Source organism: Rhinolophus hipposideros (assembly GCF_964194185.1).
Source record: "Rhinolophus hipposideros genome assembly, chromosome: 9".
Classification (NCBI taxonomy): domain Eukaryota; kingdom Metazoa; phylum Chordata; class Mammalia; order Chiroptera; family Rhinolophidae; genus Rhinolophus; species Rhinolophus hipposideros.
This window is the reverse complement of record NC_138055.1, coordinates 17584315-17606988: the sequence shown is the minus strand read 5'-3', so window position 1 is coordinate 17606988 and position 22674 is coordinate 17584315. Positions and strand designations below refer to the sequence as shown.

The following is a 22674-nucleotide window of genomic DNA, read 5'->3' as shown; positions in this document are numbered from 1 at the left end:
TTTTGTTGAATAAGGAAAATCATCCCAAACTATTATAAAACGATGATTTAGTCAGTTAGTAGAAGGCATCATTTCCCTCCTAAATTATGAATAAACGAAAATATTTATTTACTTGAAAAATATATTTAATATTATCTGATCAATCAATCGGTATTTTTTTTAAGTCATAACATTCAAATCCTAGTAGTTTCCTTTCACCTAGCCTTCACCCCATGTTCAGCAAACAGAGAGATCTGAAACTGTGTTCATACCGTGTACAGTGTATTTTAGGAGAGGGAAACATAATCTAGAAATGTGTTTACTTCAAAAGATCTTCTCCAAATACCTGCTATTAAAGAAATTTTGAAAACACATTATTTGAGTTCAGTTCGTATGACTTACATTTTATACACACTGTTTTTGAACCCGCAGACTCTTTCCTTAGAAACTTAATTAACATTTGTAAAGAGCAGGAAACAAAATCTTCATTAAAACATTAAACATGTAAGTAAATATGCAGTGTCATTTAAGTGTCAGCTCCATAGCTTCTATTTAAGAAATCACAAAGATGGCTGCATGCCTAATTTAAGATGCATTTCTCTAGAGGGAAGCCTTCAAATTTTCCTAATAAAGGGCTCATCCACAATTCAAAGACAAATTTTCGAAGAATCTGTTTTACAAGGTATAATTATTAGCAAGAAAGTGAAACATTTGTAATGATTTCCCTTTGAAACAGAAAGGAATGCATCTTTTAAAAAGCTCTACGCTAGCTCCATTTTTATGTTATGTTGGTATCACATTATCCAATTCATCTATTGGTGGACCCAAAGAGGTTACCTTTGAATATAAGCTTGTGCTTATATATTTGACACTGGTACACTTCACCCTCCAAGCCAATCTCTGTTAGACATGACTAACAGAGATCAGCAAAAGTCCTTTGCTTTTCACACAGGTATGTTTCTAGAGGCCCCCTTACTTGCAAAAACAAAGTACTTTGTGTTGTTTGGCTTACGTGCATTTGTGTTACTCCGTTTTAACACAAATCCAAGTCGTTTTATATATGCAATCTACAAAAACGTGTCTTCTGAAGTCGTAGAGTGACACAAGCTCCTCGTGTTTTCTTTTCCCCAAGTACATATTCCAAAAATTTTAAATGTCACTTGTGTGAAAAGAAATAGTTTGTGTTGAATTAGTCCCATGACTTGTGTGCTGATACAAAATTGCATATACGTTATATGTAGAGTGTTTGGGGGAATCTTGTGTATGTGTCTCAGCATTAAACGCAGATTTGCTTTTCTTTTGTTAATGACAGTGGAGAAGGTCAAGAGGATGCAGGGGAACTTGACTTTAGTGGTCTCCTGAAACGTAGGTGAGAACCAAGTGATGGAGTGAGGCGCTGTGGCCTGGAAATCTTTTAGATGCCCACTCAGAGAAGTCAAGTTTAAACTAGATGTGTTTCAAAGAATTTCTCATTTCTTAAAATGTGTTTTGCTTATAGAATATAACAGAGTCAACTAAGAAAGAGACAGACAAACAACCGCATACTAATCTGTTTAAGATTTTAGCTGATGCTTTAAAATTTTCTTTTTGAACGTTTTATGAGTCTTCGCATATTTTCTTAGTTGGGGATGAAGAGATTGAAAACTGAGACAGAACACTTAAATACCTAGAAACCTCTGATTTCTCTCATGAGTTCTCTCATTTCAATCATAATTCCCTGTGATAACTGAATAAATAAAGTCTCCATTTTCCTGCCTTTGATATTGGACCGAAAAATCAATTTCACAATTTTGTTAGATGTCTCTGCAGGTATATATATTTAAAGGCAGGCCTAGTTTAATATAACATTTATGATTTACTGTATTTCATCAAATCTAAGACACCATTCATTTTAAGATATACCTGTATTTTCTAAATCACTAAGCAATAAAATTGCTCCAAATAGTTTATTACGATACAGTATTGATTACAAGGTACATCTTTCTTTCAGAGGTGTTTAAAATGTGCATTTTAGAAGAGATAAAATATGATAGTAAAATGGAAGTAAATATTTAGTATTATCACTCACACTCCCTTAATATTGTTCTCTCTTGCAATAAAATTTCTGTAATTCCATATGGATATTTAGCACGTAATCGTTTTATGGGATTTCTGTCCATATATTTGCATATATATAATCATATCACATATGATATTATATATAAAGTTATACATACCTAGATATTTAATGCAGAAACAACAAAAAGAAATTGATTTTTGCTTGGATTGTGTTTATCTAGCACGATTGTAAATAAACAGTAAAATTATAATTCTAAATTAATGATATATACTATTGATATCAGTTTTCATTTATGGTTATCTAGGCTTGCTCTGGTTTTTAAAGGAAGATAGTAAAACTATGCTTCACAACAAATCACAAATAGTAATAACTGAGTTTGTGGTTATACTCAAGTTAGTTGGATGACTTTATTTAAGTTCTAATGGATGAAAAATTTACCCAAACTCTAAACATTTAGGTTGAGAACAGAATTGTTAACAAGTGCAATTTATTAATTACCAATGGATATTAGCCAATCAATAGACCTTGGCAGTATCAAATACATCTTTCATCCTTTGGATACTTCAAATAAACATTAGCCTCAATAATATTTGTTAACTCCCCAAATTTATTTAAAGCAATAGTATTTGAAGTGACCTTATTCACTCTTCCTCATTCTATAGGTGAGAAACCAGGGAATAGAAATGTTGAGTAACTTACCCCAAGTCACACAGCCTAGTTAGAGGCAAGTCAGGGACCTAAATCCAAGTTTCCCTTTTCTAAGTCAGCTCACTTCCTGTGACTCCATATGAGAAATACCACTCTGAATTGGCCTCAGAAGTAGATGCTTCAGTTCATAACATAAATTGACACTTCATGAAGACAAGAGAAGTTTTTTTTTGTTTTTCCCTGCAATTACTTACTCAACCAGGAAAATACCAAATATTTTCGTTATGTAGAATATAATGTTACAGGTGACGGGAGGAAAACCAGTGCCTTCCAGTGCCTGGCACACAGAAAGGGATGAATACATATTTGTGGGATGGAAAAGTAGTGGTAAAAATATGAATTCAAGTCTCAACTCTATCATTTACTAATTACATGACTTTGATCAAGTTATATGTCCTCTCTGAGACTTGGTTTCCACATCTGTAAATGCAGAGAATGAAAACTACTTAATAGAATTATTATGGGAATTAAATAAATGTAAAAGGCTTGGCTCATAGTAGATGTCAAATAAATATTCACTTCCACGAAAATTGTGACATTTTCCCTTGAAGAGCTTATATTCATAAAGAGACAAAATACACACACACTAATCAATCAACCGATCAAAATGTGATACAGTATATTATTAAATGTCATGCTCCGATTGAAAAGGAAAACGGAAAAAAGAACAGACTAGTTCTACCAGTAGTTTGCAGAATAAAAGATATCATCTAATTAATGGTGAAAATGACTAAAGAAAATAATTACTAGAAAACATGGGGAGAGAACATGTCTCCAGTTCTCATTTTCTTTACGTATATCCCTTAATTATGATTTGTACTCATAATTAGATTATTAACATAAGCCTATATTCATTTAATATACTATACTAATCCACAATATAACTTTAGAAGTTGTGTTTTCGTACTAATTTGAGAATTGCATATGTTTTCATTGTGGTAATGACACATGGTTACCATTTCTACTCCTTCAAGAGAGTGTGGCAAAATCCCTATCTGAATAAGTATCATTACGATCAACAATACAACAAAAGATCTCCTTGCCCTGAAAAAAGCCAGCATATTTCAAAGAGACGTTAGCTAAATCCGAGTAAATCTTTTGGGCATCATCTTGTTAAGGGATTTGACCTATATAAAAACTTGCAAGTTTTATTCTACATAAAATTTCTATAACTGCTTTGTACTTCACTAGGATCATCAAGTTGTAAAAATTTTGATGTAGATGAAAGAACTGTGAAGGTTATCTAGGTCAATCCCAGTGCTTGGAAGAGGATCGGGAATACCTATAGAATTTTCTCCCTACTCTAAATTAATGTAGCCAAGCAGATAGGGCCATCTGCAGCCATCATGGTTCTGAATGAATTAAGGAAATGCCATAGGTGGGAGTCTATGGCATATTGGACCTCACATTCCAATACAAAATGAGGAATACTTCAGTCTTGCAATTTCTGATTCAATTAAGTGATGGAGCGAAAAGGAAGAAGGAATACGCAAGAGGTCTTCAGTGTTCACACATAAAATTTGATAAAATTAAGAATATGGTAGAGTGGAGTATATTTTGGTGTTTTAATGGAAAAAAAATGGTGAAGATGATTGGTTTTATGAATCTAGCAACAAAACCTGAGAAATTACCGAAAATGGTGATTTTTATGACTGGTTTCCATCACATAAATCTTTACCTCATGGATCTAGGTATGCCTCAGTGCTTGACTTTTATATCATTTTAGCTATTTTAATTTAGTTTTATACCTTTCACCAGTGTCAGAAGGATACTTGAAATGTGTATGTGTATAATTGTGCTCGGCTAAAATACAAATTTAACACAATGTGTATGTAGTACGGCATAATTTTAGATTGGGGACTATATTGAGACTGGAATGTGACAAAAATAGAGCACTAATAAAGTGGATTGAGGAAACACCCTCAGAGAATATATACATATGTACATACATACACATTTTAATTGCAATCCTCCAAGACTGCCTATAAAACATTTAAAAGATGTATTTGAAATTTCGACTGCCTTCGGGCAGTAGCTTTGGTAGATCTGGCAAATTATTACCAATATTCCAACTTCAGGACAATTTTCTTAAGCATTTCAATTTCACCATGTTAATACAGGGCGTTGTTATTTCAGTGAGAGGAAGATAATACTTGTGTCTTGAGTTTTTAAGAGGCACATTTTCCTAATGGTGTCGCCTAGTCCTTTCCACAAAGGTTACTGATGGACCAATGACCTCTCACTTCCTTCCACATTCCAGATTAGCCTCAGCAACCTCCCCACTGGGCAAAAAGACTTACGTGACAATGGAAATTAGATATTCAGAAGTCATCCTTGCCTAACTGCACCCTAAACTCTGTGCTAATATTTATATTCTCCTCCTTTTCCCCATGATTGCAAGCCAGTATTTCCTCATTAGAAACTCTGAAACAGGTATAACTCATGTGACAATGCAAACATATGTAATCCATCATTTGCTAACATGATAGCATGAATCTGTTTTCACACTGATGTTTAAGATGTGTTGACCAGTTTTGCTGTAAAGTCATATTCAAACCAGCATTATTCACAGTAAGTAGTCACAATAACATTTCCAAATTAACCTGATAAAAGGTCAATTAAGCTTAAACAAACTCAGGACTATTTAGCCAGTAAGGAAATCAATTTAAATTATATTTTGCGTTTACACTAAGTTTCTTTCCCTAAAGAGTGTTTATTCCTGAGTTTTGTTTCATTTTTGGTTTTAAAATAAGGGCATACAAGTGTACTTTAACTCTTACTTTTTTTAGTTACATATGTTCTTTCTATGTCCTGTATGTTCTTTTGTCAGTGATTGAAATTTGGAGTCAGAATTTTGATAATTACACTAAGAAGTTACTTTCCCCTTGTTCATGGAACACTTAACCATTTGCTTTAAAGTTTAACATTTATATCTTTATGATTGACATCCAGCCTTCTTCCCAAAAAGTTCAAGACAGTACTTTAAAATGAAATATGAAAAAAAATTTTGACCTCATTCTCTTTTTCCTTTGACAATTTAGAAAAAAAAATCTTTTAAAAAGCATTTGTATCCACAAAAATCATATGAAAAATAAACAAAAGGCCCTGAGTGGCAGTTTCAAATATTTTTTGGATGAAAAAACAGCAAAAAATGGTTAATGTACACATGGTAAGAGAAATGCTATTTGCAAAATCCAAAGGTTTGGAGTACTGTACTTATACTCTCTCCAGATACAGACAGCTAGCATATGTACACCAATGAAGGTAGAGAGAATTTTTCTTTCATAGACCAATATTTAAAATTTCTAGTTCTTAATCTACTTTTCAAAACTATTTCAATACCCATATCCTAGATGAAAATTGATCTTAAGTTCCTGAAAATCTCACCTTCTAGACTTTCAAGTTAATAAAAAGTAAAAATATCTTCAAGATATTTCCTGATATCCTCCTCTCTGCCTAATATTGTGTTTTTCTCTAGGAAAACAAGAGTGTTAATATAACTGCACACATATCTGATCTTTAACTACCTGGAAGTTTCTCCTGAGACTTCAGGAAAAGCAAGTAGGCTTTCTTCCCAGTTTAAGTACTCAGGCACTAAACAGAAAATCCATACCATATTGCGACCTTCCTTGTGTTTAAGAGCCAGTGAGCAGCTACTAAAGTAGGCAATGGTTCTCCCCGGTTAGGGAGGTGAAGCAGCACGAGGAAGAACCCGAGATAGACGTGTGGGAATTGCTGAAAAATGCGAACCCCAACGAGTACGAGAAGATCGCCTTTCAGTACGGCATCACCGACCTGCGCGGCATGCTCAAGCGGCTCAAGCGCATGCGCAGGGTGGAGAAGAAGAGCGCAGGTGAGGCCGCCCGGGAAGCGTGGCCATGTGGGCCGCGTCCTGTGCCCGCGAAAGACGTGACCGTGAACCCCAGCGGGTGATCCTCTTTACCCCTGGGTTTGGGGTGGGACTGGATGGGGTAGGATTTGCAGGGGTTATGCTTCTCTTAGCTACCTTTGGCTCCAGGTGGAGTAGTTCACTTCCTCACACAGCACTGGCCATGCAGGTAAGTAGTGTCAGAGGGTTTAAGATAACAGAAGAATCACGTTAAAGTAATGCCAAATACGGTATATAAGGAAATCTTAAATATTCCCACTGTCACTGGGAATTTCTCAGCGGCCTTTCTCCAGCCTCCATATCTTCCTCACTCTCAAATTCTTTATTCTTATTTAAGCAGAGTAGATGCAATGTCTTCTTGTTTTACCATCCTATCTTTATACCCATTTGATGGGGCGAGAGGAATTCACGTCTCACACTTAATAAGATTATCCAAGTGTTTTGTAAAATAGTTATGCTGCTCCCTAAAGATCTAAAGTAGGTGCAGTTTGTTGTTTTAATTACCTTTAAAAAGAAAAAAAGCACTTTGAGATGTTGAAATTTAAAATTAAAAAACACATTTTACATTGATCATTAACTCTTCCAAGTTTCCTATTTACTTGGTCATTCTCAGTTACTGGTTTTGTGACACATCCAGTTAACATATCAAACCTATTATTGCTTGTTAATGTTCAAATAGAATTTAAAGAATATCATCACCTCTTTTTAAAAATCTGCCCTTTACTTTCTTCTTGCTGCAGTGTAGCTGGCCTATCTTGACAGATATAGGTAATTTCCACCACAAAGAAAATTTTTTTATTTTAATGAAGTTAAAATGATCAATTTTTTATTTCATGACTACTAGGTGTGTATGAAAAAGGATTATTATTAAAAAAAAATCTTGGGGTGGCCGGTTGACTCAGTGGTTAGAGTGCATTACTCATAACAGCACGGTCACAGGTTCGATTCCCACATGGACCAGTTAGTTGCGCCCTCCACAACTAGAATGAAAACAACAACTTGACATGGAGCTGATGGGTCCTGGAAAAATACACTGTTCCCCAATAAAAACCATTAAAAAAATTCAAAAAAAAAATCTGCCCTTTATTCTAAACCTCACTGTAAACTGGTAGAGAAACGGCCCCAGAGAAATACAGAAGTGTTTTGTTTACATAACTCAGCCATGGCCACTATCTGAACTTTTTTATTCCTGAGAGGTGTGGAACCAGATGGCATCTCTGTCCCCCCACACTGAACTTCCTTATTCTTATCACTTAGCTCTGAATTGATGCCTTGAGGTATGTGATAAATAACTTTTTTGTAAAGCTATCATTTCTTCTATCATGTTAAAATTTGACAAAGTGAGCTTGTTTAAGCAACAGTGTAAAAAGGCTGGCATGACATCTTCAAAATGCAAGCATGACAACTTCACCAGTTATTTCACACTTAAGGGTATTTTCCAAACTGTCTAAATGAGAATTATTATCTTTGAAATCTGAAAAATTATGAAATTTAAAAAAGAAGTTTACCTCTGTTTAGGACTTTTCAAAGACAGTATTTAAAAAAAAAAACAAAAACACCAGCAAGCATTATGTTCTGTGTTATTTAAAATGTTTTAAAGTACTGAGTTCCCAATTATACATGGAAGGGTGTTTTAAACATGCCACTATTTGGGCAAATATCCACAGTACAAAAACTCTGATAAACTTACTATTTCAGTTAGTCAAAGGCATTCGATTTAATCTTATGAGTTGTTGAATTTATCTCACAAATTCCATGACGAAAAACTATCTGTGGCAAAGAAGTATTATACAAAAGCACTACCAGTGATCCTGACAGTAATCATGCTAGTTCAATTTCAAGTTCAATTTCATTTGGATGCTTTATATCATACCATTCCCTTAAGGGTTAGGACAATCATTTGTAAAGCCTTCCAGTAATTATTTTCTCTTGTTTCTTCCAAAAACATGTGGATTCTCTTTAAAAATTATAACCATCTTATTGTACATAAATCAACAGAATTTTAAAATATAAGTGATAATTTGGAAGGTTCCAATTTTTTTTCCAAGTCTCAATTTTTCATTTTGTTTTAGATTCTTGTACATATATTGACTATTTAAATTTATAGCATATATATGCACATATTAACATAGTTTTGCTTCTTCTCTCTACTAGCTTTTGCAAAAATTCTTGATCCTGCATATCAGATTGATAAAGGAGGCAAGGTTAGGTTCGTTGTGGAATTGGCAGATCCAAAGTTGGAGGTGAAATGGTATAAAAATGGTCAAGAAATTCGACCCAGCACAAAGTAAGTGGGGCTTTGCAAATAATCAATTGATAACTACATAAATCAAACAGTAGTTTGACTTAATTTTCTATGAATAAAAGTGCTTTTTAGTTAAAACTTTATAATACAAATTCATATGGAGGGCGAGTAAAAACTTTCCATGTATTTTAGAACCATTAAAATTATAGCGCTATGTAAATTAAAACTTGTTTAATGTTTTAATTCTACACGAACTATTTCAGGTGATTCCCAATTATGGTTTTGTGTCACTATAGGTTATATGTGATTATTTAAGAGCATTGCCCAACTTCTCCCAATTAAAAAAAATTTTTTTTGAAAAAGTTTGAAATACATATTTGATAATACCAACTGGGAATCACACCTTATAATTAGATAACTTTAGTTTTTCCAGAGTAGCATCTAAAGCCTGTGTTTTATTATTTCTTGGCCTCTCCCCAATGAAGGAGACAAACTAATCCCTGATGTCTCATGGTATCTATTATGAAACTGCTTTACAGAGATCCTTCTCAGCCTGAGAGATTTTCAACTCTAATATATATTTTTAAAAAGTTAACAGGAGGCAACATGCCCATTTATAAAAGACTTTAATCCTGAAAATCTGTCACTTCTGTAGTACAATTAGGTGGCTTCCCATTTCTTAAAGTGGTCATGTCTACAGAGTGACTTTGTGATGTTTGTATCTGGTAAAAATCTCTTGAAGGAGGCCTGAATTTACCAAAAACATAATTTTACTTGGTTATCTTTATCTAGCAAATGTCTAGTGTTTCGTTCTTAAAGTCTTCAATTTGCAAATTTTCCAAATGAAATCTTTTTCTTTAGTTTATTATAATGCCCTGTGATCCATAATCCAGATCACAGATAATTAAGTTTTGCAATCTTCTTGGCTTTTAGTGCTGTGTTTCCAAATACCCAAGTATTTTTCTTGGTAGATGGTAACTGGGATATGATGACACTCATTCTTAAGCTTATTTAAGAGAATATCACATTCTATACTATTACTGTCTATCTTAGTGATTAAATTCATATTATTGCTTATATTGTGTAATTATTTATTCACCCCCTAAAATCTGTGTCATTGGGCGAGGGAAGGATTGGAATTAATGAATAAGATCAAGTCTCTGTCCCTCCACAAAGGAGATGAATTGGTCATTTTTTAAAATTTAGAGTTAACAATCTCTTTGACAATCTCAACCAACCCTATTTTTCAACAATGGATTAAAAAAATTAAATAGAAAATATGCAAGTACTGTTTATACTTGAATAAAAAAAAACCTTGTCTAAAAGAAAATAACAGAAATAATATATTAAATATAAATGTGCATATATATTACATTATATATTATAAAGATAAATGGTTTCATGTTTGATGTTTATTAAACTATTTAAGATATGCTGCATAAATGGCAGATCAAAATTATATCCCTATCTTTTAAGCATTATCAAATTATAAGCCAAATTTGTTGACAATAAAAAAAAGAATAAAATGAAGTTCATGGACTCTATTTATCTTCCTCCTATTTAAAATAGATACATCTTTGAACATAAAGGATGTGAAAGAATCATGTTTATCAATAACTGTTCGCTAACAGATGACTCGGAGTATTATGTAACAGCTGGTGATGAAAAATGTTCCACTGAGCTCTTTGTGAGAGGTAAAGTGAAATGTCTTACTGGAGTCATCAAGAGCTGATGGCTTTCCTTATCCCAGGGCAAATAATCAAAATGAAAGTGATGAGGTGAGCTCTTGAGCTCCAGAACAGAGCTGGTAGCACCTCTAGACATGGTTTCATTTAGGTGTTAGATTGGCTCTGCATTGAAGCTTCTCTACACTGGCAATTACTGTGTATCCTAATTAATCTTCAGGTTTGTTGATAAAAAGCCAAGGGGAGGACAAAAAAACTGCTGGGTAAAAATGCCTGGAGGTTTTGACTCAAGCAAGGAGTATTTTGCAATATAATTATTCTGGTTATAGCTTCTGAAACGCAACAGAGTCTACAGGATAATCGTCATTTCACACACTCAGCTGATCACAAACAGATCTGTCTTGAAACCAGCTTCATAAGTAAAAGGGCATCAGTGCTTGGCACTGAGAGCTCTGAAGACCAGTATTTACTAAGACATTGTGAAAAGAGCTAGAGGGTGCCTGTGAAGTCAGGGATAACTTCTTTTCTTTGTGAGGCCCTCTGATTGAGACAACCCTGCAATCTCTATCATCCATCTAGAACCAAATCAAAGAATTTTAGTATTATAGTTCTCCTTCATCAGAAATGTCTACCACCTGATATTTTATTTGCCAAAGGGATGTTTTTCTGCTCTCTAGAACAATAATATATCTGTTTAACTCTCTTCAGAGTTATGAGAAAATTGTGGAAACTTACCCAGGATTGCCAGCTATACATTTTGCCAAGAAAAGTAAAAAAAAAAAAAAAAACAACAACAAAAACCACCCAAAACCCCACAAAACCTCACCTACTCTCTACCACCATCTAACTATAATTCAGTGGTATGGTTCTTACTATTGATTTTTCGTCTGTGAACAGATACAGGGTCATAAGTGGTTTTTGGATATTTAATGATTCTGATTCTCTCTTTTTTCACACTAGAGCCTCCAATTATGGTGACCAAACTATTGGAAGATACAAATGCTTACTGTGGGGAGAAAGTGGAATTAGAATGTGAGGTATCTGAAGATGACGCCAATGTAAAATGGTAAATAGCTTTCCTGAGGTCTGTTCATTTTTAATAGACACACAAAAAAAGTACCTTCATAGTTTGGAGAATAGGAAATTGCTTTTACGGATATGAAAAGAATCTCAATCTCATTTGTATTAGTAGAAATGGTAACTAAAACTACACTGATGGGGTTTTTTTGTTTTTCTTTTTTTCCATCTATGAAACTGAAAAAAGATCCAGAAATCTATATTGGTAAGGATGTAGGGAAGTGGGTACTTACTAATAAATGGATGGCTTAAGTTTGCCTAAGTCTGTTTAAATCCAAAACCCATGGATGCTCTTTACCTCTCTACCATGCTGCTTCTACTGTGTCATACTAGCAACTTACCTGAAAAAATGTACCTTGTTTTTCATTTTATTCCTAGTCACTTGATTGTGAGTTCCTCAGAAAAATATTTTAGACTAAGAATCACCAATTATTTTTTTAAATAAAAGGCAAAAAATTTTGGTCAGATAGGAAGTGTTTTCTCAAGTTCTCTGTGAGTCACCTCAAAATTAAAGACTGGAAGATTCAGAATCCTAACATGAAATGCTTTGTTGAGAAGTACAGTAGATCACATAACAGTAATCTTTAGTATTTGGTACAAAGTAGATTTTTTTATTCTAATCTAGAATCATAGCTATCTTTAAAATGTATTAAAACGTTATTCTCACCCGTGTACCTCAAAAGCCAAAACATGAGTAATATCTACTCTTAGCATCTTCATCTAATTGATCTTGAGTGGAAAGAGGGGGCTTATGTTCCTTTAATGTAATTTTGTAGACAACATTTGTTATAATATTAATGCATTGATAGATTGATTTATACATTCTTTAATTCAACAATTAGTGCCAGACACTCTGCAAGACACTGGGATATAGGAAAAACAAGACCAATAGGTCCGACTCCCGAAGGGCTTTTATAACATTGTTTTTAATAACCTATTTTAACCCAGGTTTAAGAATGGTGAGGAGATCATCCCGGGTCCAAAATCAAGATACAAAGTTAAAGTTGAGGGCAAAAAACACACTTTGATCATAGAAGGAGCAACCAAGGCCGATAGTGCAGAATATTCTGTAATGACAACAGGAGGACAATCATCCGCTAAGCTTAGTGTTGACTGTAAGTAAGACTTCCTTGGATGGCTCCCACATTGGCTTACTAATGGTGTTGCATTTGTTAACTCAGCTTTAAGAAAGTTTCAATTTATTTGATTTCTACTTGTGGCAATTTTAAATATGTAAAATTAAATTCCATTCTATCTGAGTGTCGATGTCATACCCATCAAGGTCTCTGAGAAAAGAACCGACTACTCAGTTTAACAGTGGAGCACCAATATTGGGATGGAAGTGTTAAAATCACCTGCTGAACAAGTTACTCAAATGGTTGAGAAATATTTTATTCCCAAACCATATAAATAGATGATAAATACTTAGATATTATATCAAATCTTGATAATGTTTGCTTAATCCATGGGTAAACTTGCTATCTATACATTAAATAAACATTCAACACTTTGCAACTACATTTGGGGTGAAAAGTTACTCAAATTAATGGGCCTCAATTGAGCACATTGTAAGAGCTAACTTGCTAATCTGCTTCGGAGGCATGAGAGAATTAATGTACTTCCCCAAATGCCCACTATTGGTAGTCAGTTCCTAGCAGCAGAGAAAGTCCTTTCCAGTTAGCCATGAGAATTAAAATAGCAAATCCCATGAGAAGATTGATAATACAGGAAAAGCAGAAATCCTGCTTTCTTTCTTCTTTCTTAGACCAGTTGCAATTCATATGATCACAGAATAATTCAGAAGTAATTTCAGTACACTCTCTATGCTTCATGGAATGGTAGCCATTTTACTTTAATATCAAAAAAAGTTTACAACCATAGACATATCCTTATCAATATTTGTATCCATTGAAAGCAATTACAGTTAGTTCTGCTGTAATGGAACATATGTATTTCTAAAAATCACTGTGCTAATACAAAGTCATGCAATAAAAACCATATGGCTATTGGGGAAAGTGGAGTTATGGGCACAACACTCAAAATTTTTGTCAGTGACACATTAAAAAAGAAATCAAAACAATAAGAACCTAACAAAAAATAGTAGCATAGTTTATAAATGTTAAATGGTTAATAAAAACTACAATGAATATGGCATTTTACCTTGAAAAAGACCTGAAATTTGTTTATGGAAGCAGTGTCGGAAGTTTTGCAGCTTGTGCACTATTGTGGAGTGGTGGAGAGAGGTTATTTGAAGTTGGATGGGTAGGGTAATCTCAGATGTGCATTGGTTTGGCTCATAATCACATGGGTGAACTGAGGTAGATGGTAGATGTTTGAGGTATGTTTGTGTGTTTTGTGCAGCCCTGCTTGGCTCAGTTCAGCTGGGCATAGTTTTCTGGATTCACCTAGTCTTTCTCATGAATGAAATCATGCATAATCAAATATGAAATTTGTGTTATGCTCCAGTCGTCCCCTAATATATCAATTGCATTGGAACAATTTTTCATTTTCCAAGCAAGCGTTAATAGCAAAACTGACTGTACCGTTGTGAAATGACACCATCTTTGCCTATCTGGATTGGGTTTGGCACTTACAACCATCTATTATTTCTGTAGTGAGGCCTCTGAAGGTATTGACACCTCTGACTGATCAGATTGTAAAACTTGGAAAAGAAATCTGCTTGAAGTGTGAAATCTCTGAAAACATATCAGGAAAATGGACTAAAAATGGCCTACCAATTCAGGAGAGTGACCGTCTAAAGGTTGTGCACAAAGGAAGGTACGCAAGCTAGGTGATCCAAAAGTGAAGGCTGGTCCCCATCTGCACTTTTTCCACTTCCTAAAGTATATATTTGGCAAGGATGTTTGAAAAGTAGTAATAGGCAGACCATCTATCTCTAGTTCTTTGCTTCCAAATAGCGAGAGCATGTGATTTCTCTGTTGTACATCACGTCTTACCTGTGATCCTGGAATATGCACGTTATAATAGGGTGCTTCATCTAATCAAAATCCACTGACTGATTCTTTCCATCTAAATAGGAGGTTAGAGGAATGATATTGAATTCTAGTTGAGAAACTGGTTGAATTGGATTAATTCTCCTTAACCAATAAGTGTCATATGACCTTTCCTCAATTTTTTTTTTTTTGAGGGGACATGACATCCTAGATTCCAGTAAAGATCTAAGGCAAGGGTTCTTAAACTTGGATCCCTAGATTCTGAGAAGATCATGAATGAACTTCAGGGGCCCTCATAATTCCTCTAACATTGTAAACAAATTCTGTGTGTACAAAAATATTTGCTTTTCTTCAGAAAGAAGAAAAGTCCATCAGATATTCACTGTTCATGATCCCAATAAAGTTAGGAAATATTGCTCTTAGGTATGGCATATAAAGTTAAACTCAAGGTTATTCTTGGTAATTTCTTGGATCTTAAAGTATGGCATTAGTGAGCTGTTATCTTTTAGCCTTTTTAAAGCTAAAGAGATAAAGAATAAGAGACTCTTGCATAATAAGCAGTCTATATTTGTAGAGATAATTCCATGTAGTCCAAAAGTAAATATTTAATATGGATCAATATAGAATAATTACGCCTTCACATTATTTTCTCTCTCTCTCTTCAGGCTGCATTAAACAAGTTAATCAGATAAAGGCCAGGTGTCTCCTCAGTTTGGGTCATATACAAGCTAAGTCTTTGCAAAGTGTTAGAAATATGTTTTTCTTGTTTCCTTAGAATCCACAAATTAGTGATAGACAGTGCTCTCATTGAGGATGAAGGTGATTATGTATTTACACCAGATGCCTACTCTATAACTTTGCCTGCCAAAGTTCGTGTTATTGGTGAGTAGATGAAAGAAACCTTTGCAGAGTTGTGTTCTTGGTTTTTTGTTGTTTGTTTGTTTGTTTTGACGTTTTTTTGGAATTGTAACATATTCAAAACTATATGCTGTTTAAAGAAAAAACACATAATTGGTATTAATCACTAATCATAATTGTTGATTCTTTAGAAGTCTTACAATGAAGTAATTTTGCACAGTACCAGGCACCATCAACATTAACTCCTCACATTCTCTTTGGCCAGATAAAATATTGGTTACTACCAATGTTTAGCACTAGCCAAGAACTAGCCCAGATATTTACATGGAAAGGACTGTCTGATAACAAAGGCCATGTTTAATATTCCAGATCCTCCTAAAATCAACCTAGATGGTCTTGATGCTGACAATACAGTGACAGTAATTGCAGGAAGCAAGCTTCGTCTAGAGATTCCCATCACTGGAGAACCACCTCCTAAAGTCATTTGGAGCCGAGCAGACAAGGTTTGTTCTACAAACACACACACACACACACACACACACACACACACCCCACAAACACACACACTGCCCTTCCTACTCCGTGCCCACCATTAGTCAGATGAAAGAAGGCAAATAAATGTACAGGGGTACAGCAAAGATGTAATTTCTTTGATAAAGAAAGATCACTGATTTTCAGGCAAGCATAATAATTATTCATGTACTCTTCATATTTCTGACTACCTACTATGTGACCAGGCACATTTTTATGTACAGTGAACACGATTCCATCTTTCATTTTAATGAGTGTCAGGGAATGGCGTGGGAGAGAAACAGACAATGAAATATTAAATAAATAGATGGACAAAATTATTTTGCATAGTAATAAGTGCTATGAAGTTTTAAAAAAATAGGTTAATATTATGATCAAGTGATTGTGTGGTAAATGACAACAGACTTTCTGAATGACAATAAGGAATTCATTATAGAAGATCAAAAGAAAGATATTTCCAGGTGAAGTCAATGCAAGTGCAAAGGACAGGGGGAGAAAAGGAGCTTGATGTGTTGGAGGAATAGAAAGAAAGCCAGTGTGGGTGGTGCAAAATGAGGAAGAGAAAAATAAGGTTGAAGTGGTAGAGTTGTGCCAGCTCAAGTGTGACTGTTGACTTCCTATATAAAATGTTTTACAGGCAGTAAAATTGTTCCATATGAAACTATAGTTATGGATATATGTCATTATAGACTTGTCAAAACCCATAGAACGTACAACACCAAGAGTGAACACTAATGTAAACTATGGACTTTGAATAATAATGGTGTGCCAGTGTAAGTTCATCATTTGTAATAAATGTGCTGCTCTGATAGGGGATGTCAGTACTGGGGGAGGTTGTGCCTATTATGGGGACAGGGGTTATGTGAGAACTGTGTACTTTCCGTTCAGTTTTGCAGTGAACCTAAATTACTCTAAAATAATTTATTCATCATCATCATCATCATCAAAGTGTTGGAGAGTGTTTCCTCCTTTTCTGTTTTCTGGAGGAAAAAAATATCACTGAACTATGGGACAACTTCAGGCAGTCAAATATAAGTGCAACTGGAGTCCCCAAAGAGGGGGACAAAAAAAATATTTAAAGAGATAGTGGACAACATTTTTCTAAATTTGACGAAAACTACAAAATGCAGATACAAGAAGCTCAACAAAAACCAAGCACAAGGAGCATTAAGAAAATAACACCAAGACCAATTATAATCAAATTGTTCTATACCTGTGATTAGGAAAAAAAAAATCTTAAAAGTAGATAGAGAAAAAAGTCACATTTAATACACAGGAACAAAGGCCAGGATGACATCAGATTTCTCTGGAGTAAGGCAAGTAAGAATACAGTGGAGCAACATCTTTAAAGAAAAAGAACTTTCAATCTAGAATTGTGTACTCAGTAAAAATAGTTTTCAGAAATGAAGGCAAAATAAAATTATTTTCAGATACATAAAAGCTGAATGAAATCATCACCAGTAGACTTGCACTACAAGGAATGCTAAAAGAAGTCTGTAAGTTAGAAGGAAAATGATAGCAGATGAAAACATTTTCACAAAGGAACAAAGAGCATCAGAAATGGTAACTACATGGATAAATATATGTTTTTTCTTATTATCTAAGTCTCTTAAAAAGATAATTGAAAATAGTAACAATGCACCTTGTGGTTTATACCATAAGTGTAAGTAAACTTTATGACAATGAAAACATAAGGACAACAGGGGAGAAATGGAAGTAAGGATTGGGAAGGGTGAAATGGAAGTATTCTATTGTAAATTTCTTTTGTTGTACATGAAGTATTATAATATCATGTGAAGGTAGACTGTGAAAAGTTAAGGATGTGTAATATAAACTTTAAAGGAACTACTAAAACTTAAAAAAATTATTTATATCTAATAAGCCAACAAAGGACATAAAATACAGTCACAAAATATATCTAATTAATCTAAAAAAAAGGCAGAAAAAGAAGTACAAACAACAGATGGAACAAGTAGAAAACAAACACCAAGATATAAAATTTCAAAAAGAAATGTGTATAAATTAGAGATTTCAATACTCTTCTCTCAATAATTCATAGAACAAGACAACCATTAAGGACATAGAAGATTTGAAATACATTATCAACCATCTTGATGTAATTGACATTTATAGAACACTCCATTGAACAAAGCAGAATGGACATTATTTTAATATGCCTATGGGAAATTTACCAAAGTAGACCATAAAAAACTTTCAATAAATGTTAAAGAATTTAAGTCATGCAAGGTATGTTTTCTGACCACAATGAAATTAATTACAAAGCAATAACAGAGAGATAGCTGGAAAATTCCCAAATACTTGGAAACTAAGTAACATTTTTCTAAACTCGTGGATTAAAGAAGTAATCACAAGAGAAATTAGAAAATCTTTATGAACGCACTTCATAATCAGAATTTGTGAAATGCCACTAAATCAGTACTGAATAGCCTTCTATCTATGAAAGAAATGGACTTTGTAGTTAAAATTTTTTCACAAAGAAAATCTCAGGTCTAGATGGCTTTATTGTAGAGTTCTGCCAAATGTTTATGAAAGAAATAATACCAATTCTACACAAACTCTTCCATAAAATTGGAGCAGAGAGAACAGTATTCCCCCACTCTTAAAGGCCAGTATTATTTTTTCAGCAAGATCAGAAAAAGACATTACAAGAAGAGAAAAACTACAAAATATCACTCATGAACATAGATGAAAAAATTCTAAACAAAATTTAGCAAATTGAATCCAACAATATATAAAAGGAATAATGTTTTATTATGACAAGGTAGAGTTTATCCCAGGAATGCAAAGGTTGGTTTAACATTTGAAAATCAATTAATATAACTTACCATATTAATAAACTAGGGGAGAAATTATGATCATATCAATAGATACAAAAACATTTGAGAAAATCCAACATCCATTTCTAATATCTCTCAGCAAACTAGGAAGTGAAAGGAATTTCCTCAACATGATAAAAAACATTCATGAAAATCCTACAACTATCATCCTATTTAATATTGAAAGGTTGAATGCTTTGCCCTTAAGATCAGGAACAAAAGACAGAAGATGCTCACTCTCACCATTCTTCAACATTATACTGGAGGTTCTAGCCAGTGCAATCAGGCAAGAAAAAGAAACAAAAGATATCCATATTGGAAAGAAAAAGTAGACCTGTATTTATTTACAGATGACAATCATAGATGCAGAAAATCCACTGTAACCTACAAAAAAATCTATTAGAACAAATGGTCACAGTAGCCTTGTTTATAATATCCAAAAGTTGAAAATAATGCAAATGTCCATCAATAGGTGAATATATAAACAAATTGTAGGATATTCACACAATGGATTACTACTCAATAAAAATGAGTGAATTACTGACACATGCAACAATATGGATGAATCTCAAAGTAATTATGCTAAGTGAAAGAGGCTAGACAAAAAAAAAAAAGTATTTTTAAAAAACCATTTAAAAAAACTGACAATACCAAATACTGGCAAGGATATGGAACAATTAAACTCTTATATATTGCTGGTGGGAATGAAAAATGGTATACCCACTGTGGAAAACTGTTTAGTAGTTTTTATAAAGGTACACTTACCACACAAGTCTACAGTGCTAGTCCTACGTATTTACCCAACGGAAATGAAGACATATGTCCACACAAAAACCTCTACATGAATGTTTATAACAGCTTTATTTATAATTATTAAAACATGGAAACAACCCAAAAGTCCAGTGGTACAAACATATAGTTTGTACATACATTTACCAACTGCATATATACTCTACAATGGACTGCTCTCAACAGTAAAAAGGGATGTACTATTAGTAATAGATGCAGCAACATGGATAAACCTAAAGAGCATCATGCTAAGTGAAAGAAGACAGATTTTGAAAGCTACACACTGTTTGATTCCATTTATGTGGCATTCTGAAAAACGGAAAACTGTAGGGGCAGATAACAGACCCATGGTTCCCAGGGATCAGAATGTGGGGTGAGTGGGTGACTGCCAAGGAGCATGAGGAGGTGATGGAAATAGTCTGTATCTTGATGGTGGTGGTGGTTGCACAATCACATAAATTTGTCAAAATTCAAAGAACTGTACATCTAAAAAGTGTGACTTTCACTCTGTAAATTTCACAATGTAAATTATAACACAACAGCAAACAAAATATAGAAAACTGAGGAAGGTAATGTAACACCATCTTAAATAAATATTCTTTTCACATTAAAAAAACATTTTATAATCTCAAGATTAGAATTTTGCTAATATGATGAACTTTTGTTCTCTTAGAAAACAGAATTATGAAAACTATTTCAGTATTCTTACTGTTGTCAAAATTTTGTTATTGGATATTTATGATTCCTAACCCAGAGACAAAGGAGGAGAGAGCAGGAGGAGACCTTCTGTTTTGCCTTTTTGCATATTGGTTGTTCATTGTCATATAGAAAATATTAATGACCTGAGAATGAATACAATGTAATGCTGCTTTAAATTTCTGGTTTAAGAAAAAAAGAAGTGAAGGAGAAGAAGGAGGAGGAGGTGGTGGAGACAAAGAAGAAAATAAAGGAAAGAAAACATAATAGAAGGCTCAACCTCACTGTCTTTACTTTGGGAATTAGATGTTCATTGTTTTGTGTGCTATTGGGAGAGGGAAAAAATCAATACTCAGCAACTTGTATACAAAATTGGCATTGTGGCCTTCTTCAAACCTTTTCAATATTTGTAAATTTTCAAGACATCTAAGAAAATAAAAATAAAAAACATTATTTAGTTTCTAAAATGAATTTAAGTATTTCTAATTTCATATACAAAGAGACTCCTCTAGAATGACACTGCACTCATATTTTTAGTGTTCCAACTTTCTCTTTGGTGAGTTAATGGTTAGTGGGCTTTAGAGTCAAATCTTAGTTTCACCACTTCTTAACCATGTGGCGGCCATGGGCCGCAGTTTTCTCGTGTGTAAACAGGATGATAATACCTTTGTCCTTAAAATTGATGAAGGATTAAACTAAGAACATGCATTTCAGACGTTCGTACTATGTCCAGCTTAAGTTCCAAGGCACTCTGGAATAGTCCTGGTTATTGTATAGATCATGCACATTTTATTTCTTTCCTCCTTAGGCTATTATGGAGGGCAGTGGCCGGATAAGAGCAGAATCTTACCCTGACAGCAGCAGTCTGATCATTGATGCAGCTGAAAAAGATGATTCTGGTGTTTACAACATAAATCTGAAAAATGAAGCTGGAGAAGCACATGCCAGCATCAAGATTAAAGTTGTGGGTAAGTTCTCTGGATCAAAAAACTTTGAGAATCAAGTTGACGACGTGTCCAGACCCAGACTAGACTTTGTCAGCTCTTGATTCTCTCAACTTTTCCGATTAGCCAACAAAGAGAAACATAGGATAGCTGTCTTTGACAAATCACTATCTTTCTTTTTCTACTTCTTTTCTTTTCTTCTCCTTTCTCTCCTTCTTTCTCTCCTTTCCTTTCCTTTCCTTTCCTTTCCTTTCCTTTCCTTTCCTTTCCTTTCCTTTCCTTTCCTTTCCTTTCCTTTCCTTTTTTTTTCCTTCCCTTTCCTTTTCTTTCCTCTCTTCCACTTCCCTCCCCTCTCCTCCCTTCCCCTTCCTTTCCCTCTTTTTGTTGCATGGAGGACACATTGCAGGAATGAGTAGCTGAGATAGCCATTTTAGGTTGCTGGTCATTAATTCTCCACAGTCATATTCCCTTTCATTGTCTTCGAAAGTTACTGAAACACAATTGCTAAATAATTTCCCGTAACACAATCATTGTAGAGAAGTAAGATGTGTTTTGGTCCTTAGACGACCATCTAAGTGAATTTTCCAAAGCCTGAAACCAAGTGAAATGAATCTAGCAGATTATTGATCCAAGGTTTCATGATCTGTTCATCTCACTTTAGTTTTTCCTTAAATATATTCCAAGTTGACCAAAAACTAACGTCACTTTATCAGGCACTGAACTATATTTACAAAACATAGTAACTTGCCATTTTTGACTTGGATTTTTACTAGTCAACATCTTCAGTCTTCCAACTGATGTGAAATTTACAATAATCAGTCCTTGATTCAATTCTGGAACTTTACTTTATAGTTAGAAAACAAAACAAAACAAAGACACATCCAACATTTAGGCAATAATTTCTTAGTTACTGTTTTCAAGGTAAAGAACAAGAGTCTTGGATTCCATGTATGGCTTGTTCTCTAATGTTGTGATGCTAGTTTAAGGATTTTTATTTTTATTTGGCTTACCTTCTCTTATTTCATATGAAGCATGACTTTTTGCCCAAGTTAGTTACTAAGTGCACTTCAGTAAACATGAAAAAGTATTCAGAAATAACACTGCTTCTCTGATTATCACCAAAACCCCACATTCTCCAATTAACATTTTTCTTTTCTCTCTCCAACCCCCTCTCAATTTCTCTCAATCTCTCTCTCAATTCTCTCTCTCTCTCTCTCTCTCTCTCTCTCTCTCTCTCTCTCTCTCTCTCTGTCTCTCTGTCTCTCTCGTATTTTATTCTATTTTTTTGTTTGCTACAGACATCCCTGATCCTCCAGTGGCACCGAATGTGACAGATGTGGGAGATGATTGGTGCATCATGAACTGGGAGCCTCCTGCCTACGATGGAGGGTCCCCAATCTTAGGTAACTGCATGGTGGTCAGT

At 34.1% G+C, this 22674-nt stretch overlaps 1 protein-coding gene across 5 annotated transcripts in view; it reads left to right on the top strand.

Annotated features, from left to right (window-relative positions):
• Positions 1-22674, top strand: part of MYBPC1 (myosin binding protein C1) — an 82784-nt gene that overhangs the window by 33101 nt on the left and 27009 nt on the right. For all 5 annotated transcript variants that reach the window (XM_081059681.1, XM_081059680.1, XM_081059682.1 and 2 more), the window contains 11 exons: positions 1292-1348; positions 6433-6599; positions 8790-8922; positions 10450-10574; positions 11526-11631; positions 12591-12757; positions 14258-14420; positions 15372-15478; positions 15824-15957; positions 21116-21275; positions 22550-22654. In XM_081059681.1, coding sequence (XP_080915807.1) covers positions 1292-1348; positions 6433-6599; positions 8790-8922; positions 10450-10574; positions 11526-11631; positions 12591-12757; positions 14258-14420; positions 15372-15478; positions 15824-15957; positions 21116-21275; positions 22550-22654 — 1424 coding nt within the window. The remainder of the gene's footprint in view (positions 1-1291; positions 1349-6432; positions 6600-8789; positions 8923-10449; positions 10575-11525; positions 11632-12590; positions 12758-14257; positions 14421-15371; positions 15479-15823; positions 15958-21115; positions 21276-22549; positions 22655-22674) is intronic.